Source organism: Chroicocephalus ridibundus, chromosome 11, assembly GCF_963924245.1.
Source record: "Chroicocephalus ridibundus chromosome 11, bChrRid1.1, whole genome shotgun sequence".
Lineage (NCBI taxonomy): Eukaryota > Metazoa > Chordata > Aves > Charadriiformes > Laridae > Chroicocephalus > Chroicocephalus ridibundus.
This window is the reverse complement of record NC_086294.1, coordinates 7,988,020-7,997,756: the sequence shown is the minus strand read 5'-3', so window position 1 is coordinate 7,997,756 and position 9,737 is coordinate 7,988,020. Positions and strand designations below refer to the sequence as shown.

The following is a 9,737-nucleotide window of genomic DNA, read 5'->3' as shown; positions in this document are numbered from 1 at the left end:
ATTATGTGCATAGTAATGACAGGAAGACTACTGCAAATGTTTTCCAACTCAAAAAAGAAAAAAAAAAAGAAGAAAGCTTCCTTCGTGATATGTAATTTTGAATTTTAATTTAGATAACTCCGATTATTTACTGGCAACAAAATATGCATATTCATGAGATGTGATTTACTATAATCTTTATTTCTGATGTTCTGCATCTGTGAATACTTGAAGTACTTGAGTTTGCATTCATGGACAATTATACAAGAATATCAGAGTAGCAACAGATTGATTTATAGTTAAGAGTTTGCAGCACAGAAAACCAATTCATTTTCTTTCAGAAGGGCTGTGGCACGAGATTTGGGATTGATGCTTTCGCCCTCATTTTTGAACAAATTACTTTTTCTTGTCTAATAGACATTCAAATCAAGGTCATTATAATGATGGTCAAAACAGTGGTTTTTAGATGCATTCACTCTACCAGTAGTTAGCACAGGTCTGAGGAAGAAAGTTAAATAGACAACAAGTAGAAACCTGAAAGTTAGATTCTGTGTAAGTGAACGGTGCTTTAGAGGAGAAAGATACACACACTATTTGGTCATTCCACCTTCACATCCAAGAGCTCCCTCAAGTTCCCTCATGCTGACTTCCATTGAGACTTCTAGAAATACAAGAGCCTACTATGCAAAACACATTTTTATTAAAAATCTCTGCACGTCTAACCACACTTCTTTTTGATCTTGCCTTTCTTATCATTCATTCCAGCCTTCCGAAGTACAAAGATTCTTCTAATAAAACCAATTTCAGTTGATTTCCAAAGGTAAGTCATAGGGAGAATGAAACAAACCCATAATAAATCAGTGAGAAGTACAATGGGAGAAAGTACAATGAATACAGGTTTTGATGCATATACGGAGTAAGAAAGACGATAAAACTCGTCGATGCAGAAAACAGTCCCTCTGTTTTACACTCACACTCCTTCAAATGAAGGAACAAAACTGCAGAGGCTTCCCAGGAAAGCTGCTTCCTCCTTGTGTGACAATACAGCAATGAATACTGCTAATGACAACCATTAACACCGAAACAGGGAGGATGTGCAAAGTGCTTTTAAAATCGGCTCTGGATCACCATATTTAGAGCAACTCAGGCTAACTGCTACTTTGGTGAATCTCACTCTTGGTGAAAACACACACAAGGCTCTTGCCAATATTTAGCCAATGTTTCTAAACAGTTAAAAAAGCCCATACATACGAACAATTTTTGCTGAACAAAATCCTCTTATAATCTCGTATTTTCCACACGGTCTGCTGTAATTCCACAGCATTACTCCAAGATGTATAAAGATAATGAAAACAACTGCGGTTTCTCATAGCTATAACACAAAGACCTACCTCTGAAAGCAAATCCACAGTGGTGTTCACTTCAGGTAGAAGGGACCAGAATTTATGCACATCAGATCGCAGTTCATTGTTGGTTGCAACTGTATTAGACATATCATTGGCTAACAAAATGCCTTGTTCTGAACAACTGCAGCATTATCTATCGCATCCGTCAGCTAAACTTCCTCATGGGAGTAGATACATGACTCTATTTTTGCCTCACAAATATACTAATTTTACCTCAAAGGGCTTTAAACTCATCTTATCTTCTACTCCTGGCAGATGTGACAAGCTCTAATGTTATAAGCATTATAAAGAAAACACTGTGATATAGGGGAGGGTAAAATGCTGCATGGAGCAGGTATTGGCTTTTTGCAATTTGCCACCACTTAAAGTGCAACTCATCCTCCCTCCATTTTTAAAGAAAGGCATAAAGCACTTTAGAAATAATACTTATAGCAAATGCAAAACAAACACGTTCATAAGCAGAAAACGTAGAGACAGAAAAATACTCCATCTCAGAGGACGTAGGATGGCTTCTTTGACTTGTGTGTTCAGTTGTAGGCTATCAGTAGAGCTAGCTAGAAGTGGTGCCAGGAATGCTGCCTGAAAGCTAAATAAATCATTCAACCTTCCTATTAGGAAGATTCTTGGACAACAAACAAGCTGGTAGACTTCACTGAAAACAAAGCATTCTTCTCAGGATAGTTATCACCTAGGCTGTACTGAAGTCTTGGACTTCCTGAGAGAATTTCCAAAAACCATAAAGCCCACTTGGATTTAAACTCTTTCAAGCCCTTCAGAGAACTTCCTCCCACCTGCAAGATGCATATATCTTCAATACTTATATATTTAATGGTAAAAGAAGTTTAGGTCTGCATATCACTTCATTTATTAATCACATGTCAACATATATTCTCTTTGAGAAGTCAGAAGATCAAATATAGATAGAAGGTTTGCCTTCCTAAAAACCTTGCATTACAAAAAACGCCAGTTCGCTCCTTCAGAGAATTTTAAGCCTTTCAACCACTTCATAGTAATCATCACAAAATAGCTTGAAAGTTTTGGACTGAAGTAGAAATAATACCCCAACAGTTTTAGGAAAGCAAATACCCAAAGGGCCTTTAACCCACTTGAAAGAAACAGTATCCATTATAGGTCTGCAAAATACCTCCTTCAGCCATTTCTCAGCCTTTATAAGAAACTGGTATTCACTTTTGAAAAAATAACAGAACATTTATCAAATAAATAAGCCTGGGGCCTCAAGCATGCCCTACATAGAAGCTCTCTGTAGTAAGCAACTCCCTTTACTTGCCTAAGGTCAGTTAAGAAGTGGAATATTTTCTGCCACTAGAACAGTTTTAAAAGCTGTTTTAAGTGTTTTTTTCAAAAAATACCATATCTTTTCCAGACCCCATAACATAACTACTGATCTCAAACGAATAAAAACATTTATACACAACCTGACCTGATACTTTCAGCAAACTGGAATTAACTTTCAGCAGCAACATGTTCACCTTCACATAAGCCTGAGTAACTCACATGAGTTTTCCAAGCAGAAAGAATGTTTGTTATTTCACTCAACCGAACACAGAAGGAAGATGAGAGCAGGTGTATTTGTAAATGGCCACCTGAACCCCAAACAGCTCAGGCTGTTTTAAGCAAGAGCTTGATTCGGTCCTTCTATGAGTCTTGACTTTCCACGAACACACAGAAACATTTCTGAGGGACCCAAAAGCATTAGGAAAAAAAATCCTTACTGGTTTGTACTTAAACGATTTCAGCTCTGTGGGAGGCAGGAGCAGTCACACAGCCAGCTCCCACCGGCCCTCAGCCACCGGGACACGGTTTCAACTCCCATAACCCGAAAACACAGCAAGGAGTTGTAACAAACGTTTTAAAGTCGCTTATACGAGGGCTTGGGCGGGCGGTGGGCAAGCTCTCAGCGGCCGTACCGAGCCCCTGACAGCCCGGGGCGCGGCCTCCTCCGGCGGGTGGCGGCGGGGCCGGGCCTTACCATGGCGGCTGCCACAGGGAGAACGGGCTGCGGTCCCCGCGCTCGGAGAAGAAAGCTGCAACAGCGCGAAAACCCCGCCAGGACACGGTCCTTCGTGCTCTCCAACCCGCCCTCCAGCGGGAGGACTCGGGCGGGAAGCAGCGGGCGCTGCCGTAAAGAGGCACCACCAGAGGCCGCCATTGTGCCGGCCCTGCCTGTCTCCTAGCGACGGCGCTCCGCCCCTTCCCGCCGTCCGCGCCCCGTCATTGGCCTGCCTGGAAGTCTATCACCCCCTCAGCCCCGGCCCGGGCGGAGCGGACACCGGGACGGGTTGGGTTGTCTGGTCTGTCTGTGGGCTGGCGGCTGTATGGCGTTCTCCCGGAGGCCGCTGGTGCCTGAAGAACCGGGCAGCACTTTAGAGTGACCGCTCAGCGCTGCTACGGCAGTCACCGCGGGTCACACCGGCTCGGGGCCCTCCCCGCGAGAGAAGGCAGCAGGGCGACAGGGACAAGGTAAGGGCGTGAGGCTGGGCATCGCCAGTGGCCGGTTTGGGTTCCTCCGCGCCGGGCCTGGCCCGCCCGTGGGGCGGGCGTGACTCCTCTGTCCGGCCGACGGAGCTGGCATGTCCCTCGCCCGCCGGCGGAGCACCTGAGGCGCCGAAGGACAGGCCCGGGCATGTCCCGGGGAGGCGGCGCCTGCGCGGCTCCGCCGCCGCCGGGCCCTGTCGGACTGTGGGACTAGGCTGTGGGGCCTGGGGGGTGCCGGCGTTCCCCGGGGTCCGACGGGCCCCGGCTGTGAAGCGCTCTGGCCTGATGCTGTGCTAGCAGCCGTGTCACCCAGTGCCCGGGGTGGGCGGTGTAACTCTGAAATCTGAGTTGAAAAATATTATTGCGGTGAGCAGCGGGGCAGCTGCACCCTCCCACCGCCCCAGCCGCCGTGCTGACGGGCCTGGGCAGGCCCAGCTCGCTCTGTACCGCGGAGCTCCCCGGCCCGCGTACGCTGGGCTGCCCGTCACCAGGCCCGGCGCTGGGGCCGCCGGTGTGTGTGCCCCTGCTGGTGCATCCAGGTGTTCCACACGTGTTGCTAATTGGCAAAAGTACTCAGACTTACAAATGAGTAGTTCGCATACTGACAGAGAAAGGAAAGTTTCTATCTTTGCTTTAGAGACAACTATAACTTTGTAAGTTTTTCCTCTTTTAGCTGTTGGATACACTTATATTTGTTTCTCCTAACAGATGATTGAAACACTTGTAACTACTGAAGCTCAGGAACTGCTGTACCAGCTCACGGCCCTGTTGGAACAGGAGTTAAGATGTCAGCCAAAGGCCTCTGGCCTGAGACTAATCGAATCTGCTCATGATAATGGCCTCCGAATGACTGCAAGGCTGCGAGACTTTGAAGTGAAAGATCTCCTCAGCTTAACTCAATTCTTTGGCTTCCATACAGAGACGTTTTCACTAGCTGTGAATTTCTTAGATAGATTCTTGTCAAAAATGAAGGTAAGGCTTTTTAAAGTATAAGCTCTCAGTCGTTATCTTCTGCTCATTGCAACCTTGTTATAAGTTAGAACATCTTGGGTTTAGGTGACTAAAGGTTAAGCTCCTTCCAGAGATTCTGATTGTGCAAGAGCTAAAAAATGGCTTTCCCTGTTCCGATTTTAGTATTGTTAAGAAAGCTCTTTCCCCTGGAGAAGAGAAGGAAGAGGGCATCAGTTTCAACTTGAGGATGCCCTTAGGCTTGGAAATGCAGGCTGTATTAATGGATTAGATCAAGACAGATTGTCTTGCCTGTTGCATGTATACGAGAACACCTTAAATTACTTCTTATTTTACTGCTGTTTCAACCTACCCATAAGCCTCACGTATATCAAGAGGCTTGATGCTTTTCAGCACTCGGAATCTGGTAAAACATTTAGTTAGCACTCCATTCTACCGTGAGTATGTGGCATGCTGACCTCATTGTTTTTAATCGTCTAACAAGACAGGATTATTGCTATGCTATTTGGTCAAGAACAAAAGCTTGTTTTCCTTGTGTGTTAAAACAAAAACGAGAAAGCTAGATGGAGCGGATAGGAAAATAATTATTTGAAAGACTTCTGAATCCAAAATAAGCAGTAAAAATGGGGACTGTAGTGCCTATGGATTAAAATAAGTCAGCTTATGTATATATATATGTACATATATATAGAAAAGAGTAAAAAAACCCATTTTTTTTACATAAGCCAATACGTACAACACTTCAAGTCCTAAAAGCTTCTGATTAGGCTATTATAGAACCACATTAAGAAACCAGTTCTATCTCAATCAGAATGTATTGTTCTGCAATCTTTCTATTTAGATGAACAAGGCAGAACTTGTGTGTTATGGTCTTCTCATTTAGTTAAATAAAGATAAGTACGTAAGTAGATAAAAGACTGATTTCTCAGTCTTCAAAAAACAGAACAACCCTCCCCGTGCCCCACAATTTTTCCCTAAAATACACTGGTTCCTGTATAGTTTGGTACTCACATATTGAAATGGCTGATCAAAGGCCTTCCTCTTTGAAAGTAACAACAATTTATTTTTCTATAGGTACAGCCTAAACACTTGGGCTGTGTTGGACTCAGCTGCTTCTACTTGGCTGTGAAGGCATCAGAAGAAGAGAGAAATGTTCCCTTAGCCACTGACTTAATTCGAATAAGCCAGTATAGGTTTACTGTTTCAGATCTGATGAGAATGGAGAAAATCGTATTGGAGAAGCTGTCTTGGAAAGTCAAAGCTACAACAGCCTTCCAGTTTCTACAACTATATCATTCGCTCATTCATGAGAATTTAAGCTGTGAAAGGTAAAATATCTAATACTTATTTTGCTATGACTGCATATGATCAGGAAGCCTATGTAGAAAAATAAGCAGGGAAATCACTCGAGTAATTGTCCTTTCTATACTTAAAAAACCCCACAAACTTTCTCCCTTATTGGTACATATCATAAATGCAAACATCTATGGTTTAATATTATTTTAATTTTAAATGTTGTTTGCATACAGTGGTCTGAAGACCACTCTCTGAGCCAAAAACAAAACTTGTTCAATAACGACGGTATAATAAATCTCTACTTTTGCTGTACTAAGTATTGCTTCAGTGTAAAGATTTCAAAATCTGGCTTAGAAAGAGATTCCTTTTGCTAGTAAGCATTAAAATTCCTTGTTGGTAAGCCTATTTTGACTATGCTACTCTCCCCAATGTAACACAAGATTTATTTTTGGCATTAGGACTGCCAAAACTGAACACCTGTTTGACTGTAGCACTAGAACTTCTGGGACAAATGAGGCCTTTGTTTAGATAATGAACATTCTCGCTGCTTCTCTGAGTTCTCAGGGTGGTGCTGCCTTGATGAAGCTTGCCACCTTCTTATACATTCATTCATCTGTCTTTATTATAGGAGAAAATACCTTAATTTTGAGAGACTTGAGACCCAGCTTAAAGCATGTCACTGCAGAATCATGTTTTCTAAAGCCAAGGTAAACTTCTTGAAAGCTCAAAGACAATGAGACTACTGAAACGTAACAAAGCAGTGTTTAAAAGTGTTTTCTCTCTCCCCAGCCTTCTGTCTTGGCAATGTCTATTATGGCACTAGAGATAGAAGAACAAAAACTACTGGAGTTGACAGAGGCATTGGAATTTCTGCAGTTGCATTCCAAGGTACACATAGCTAAAGTTTCAGGGAAGGAAGGAAGAAAAATGTATGCAAGAGCCTATGTAGTGGGGAAGTGGGAGGTCCATTGGCATACTGACTTCTTTTGTGACTTTGTTGGGACTTTTTCCCCACTTGGCTTGGGATCTTTGGCTTCCTATCTTATGTGAAGCTGAAAGTACATGTATAAAACAAGGATTTAACCAACATATGAGATTCTGTCTTGCTATTTAGATAAACAACAGAGATTTGACCTTCTGGAAGGAACTGGTGTTAAAGTGCCTTACAGAATATTCCTCGAGCAAGTGTTCCAAACCAAATGTCCAGAAATTAAAATGGATTGTGTCTGGACGTACAGCACGGCAGCTTAAACATAGTTACTACAGAATAACACACCTTCCTACAATTCCAGAAACCAGCTCATAATAGGTAACTCCTTGTAAAATCATCTTCTGATAATGTAGAAGTAATTAGCTGTTAACTACCTCAAAGTTTCTTATTCCGTATAGGTAACCTCTTGAAGACATATAACATAAACGTAGTAGGCCTGTCATAGAGGCTGGTCTGTTCTCGTGTTCATGCTTGAGCGAGTGCTGTACCTAAAGGAGTGGCAACCTAATATATGAACGCTGGAGAAAGAACTGATCCTCTGGTGTGCTGTGGGAGCAGAAATGCGTTCTACAGACATTGGGACCTCATTCAAACTAAAATGTGGAGTAAAACTGGTAAAAAGGCAGATAAAAAAACTTGGCTTGCTCCTATACTAAAAAGAATCGGCTAAGAGGAAACAGTTGCCTATTAGAATGAGTTTCTTGTAATCATTCACTTAAACCACTTAAAAGGAAGACAGTTTTAGAGTTTTGCTTGTATAGCTGTCTGTTTAGTAAAGTCTAAAAACTGTAATTCAGTTATTCTTATTACTGTTTTTTTGCTCTGTAGAAATTGTGAACTACTTCATTATCTAGACTTTAATTCCAAAGGCTACACGTTTTCTGTAACGGCTGTCTTGTTATTGTCTGCTATATTAAAGACTGATGCTTTGTTTGGCTCTTACAGAAAGCCCTTCAGTTGACTTTTTGTTTTGTTTTGTTACAGGAGTACAATAAAACAAGGAGAGAACCATCCTGTGACCTTGTCAACAGACACATGAATATTTTGGAAACATGAGCTTAATAATGAAGAATTCAACTCATGGAAAGAACATGTAATGCTTCAGACTAAAGATCCTTCCAGCAAATGTGTTCTTTTCATGATGATTACAATATTCAGTGTCAGTTTTCAGTCTTATTTGTTAGACTGTTTACTGTTCAGTGAAATACCACAGTACCAATACAAGGAATTGTAACACCTTATAGTTTGTAGAGCAGTTTGTGTAGTCTAACCTTGGTTTACTGTAACTGCAGGTGCTGAATTATATATTTAATTTTAAAAATCTGTTTCACTTTCCAAAGGTTATGTGACAGTAGGAAAACATCATGTGCAGTAGCACAGTGCTGCAGTGTCTCAACCAAACTAAAGACTAATCCTGCTTGATATTGATGACAATAGCAAATGCCTGTCAGTCCCCCTGACACGCTGTTTGGGCAGTGTCATATGTCCATGTGTTCCTGCTGGGCAGGGCACTGCCCTTCTCTCCTGGACACTGTGATACCCACTGAACATGTCAAGAGCCAGAAGAACGTGCTAGAGCAGAAGAAAAGAGAAACTTTATTTCGTTACCTTATAAAAGGTAGTCACTAACACAGCATCAGGAACTTCAGTATTTTGTAAGAGGTGTAGTTTACTGAGATCACAAATTATTTCACAGTGTAAAAACTTGATGATACATAATGAAGGCTGAAGGAAAGTAGTGGGGTCATCAGTTCGACATCTGATGACAGTTTTTCAACTGACATCAGTTTTTCAAAGTTTCACTGAACAAGGGGTAAAAATGCTGATGCTGAATAGGTACTTTTTTACAGACACAGTAGGAGCAGGGCTAATGCCCCATCTTGCCCTGTACATAGGAGCAATCTAGTTGAGAAGCACTGAAGATTGCTTCAACTCCGATCTCTTTAATGGTAAGCTTCACAAAATACAACTGCGTTTTCTGAAGACCGGGTCAGTACTCGAGGCATATCATGCTTCTAGTGCTAATGAGGAAGTGAATAAGAGAACGTATTATTGTATGTAAGATGAACAGAGGGGCTGGGGGGATGTTGCTAATGACCTCTTGAATTCTGCATCACACGGTGGAGCAGAGGCTGTTAATAACTGATTGCTATATGAACCGACTTAGTGAAGAAGGAGAGATCAGAATGTTCTGCATAGCGTGGGCTTAGATATTAGCCAACCAACCCTTTCCCCTTGATGGTAATAGCTAAGGGGGTAAACTGTTATTTGCATATCTCAAACTCAATTAAATTAAACCTTTCACAGAAGACTTCATACCAAAGCTGTATACTGGACAAATCAAGCCACCACATGAACCCATGGCAGTGATTGCATTGTATAACATCAAATTAGGTTTTGCATCTAACAGTGCTATCTGTGGATTGTGCTGGCCTGTGAAAAGCATATCTGTGATTCAGACAAAGGTGTGGCCAGCCTACTGGAGAGGTGGAGAAGATGCAATTCTAAATGTCATGTCTCAAGATGCATACCTTTCAATTAAACATTGAAATGTGCTTAACTGAGTAACTTTTTTTTGCTGTTTGTTATAAAACTTCATG

The 9,737-nt window shown here is 42.1% G+C and overlaps 1 protein-coding gene across 3 annotated transcripts; it reads left to right on the top strand.

The window, feature by feature from the left end:
• Nucleotides 1-3,632: 3,632 nt before the first annotated feature.
• On the top strand, nucleotides 3,633-9,672 carry CCNG1 (cyclin G1). Of its 3 annotated transcripts, none has more exons than XR_010072890.1 (8): nucleotides 3,633-3,866; nucleotides 4,590-4,853; nucleotides 5,925-6,178; nucleotides 6,775-6,853; nucleotides 6,936-7,034; nucleotides 7,261-7,455; nucleotides 7,536-7,737; nucleotides 8,122-9,672. XR_010072890.1 is itself a non-coding variant. In XM_063348942.1 (7 exons), the coding sequence occupies exons 2-6, from the start codon at nucleotides 4,590-4,592 to the stop codon at nucleotides 7,450-7,452; spliced, it is 888 nt and encodes a 295-aa protein (XP_063205012.1). In that variant the 5' UTR covers nucleotides 3,633-3,866; the 3' UTR covers nucleotides 7,453-7,455; nucleotides 8,122-9,672. The 3 variants fall into 3 exon arrangements, 1 of the variants encoding a protein (XP_063205012.1); XR_010072889.1 differs by having other exon boundaries at nucleotides 7,536-7,751; XM_063348942.1 differs by lacking the exon at nucleotides 7,536-7,737.
• Nucleotides 9,673-9,737: the final 65 nt, after the last annotated feature.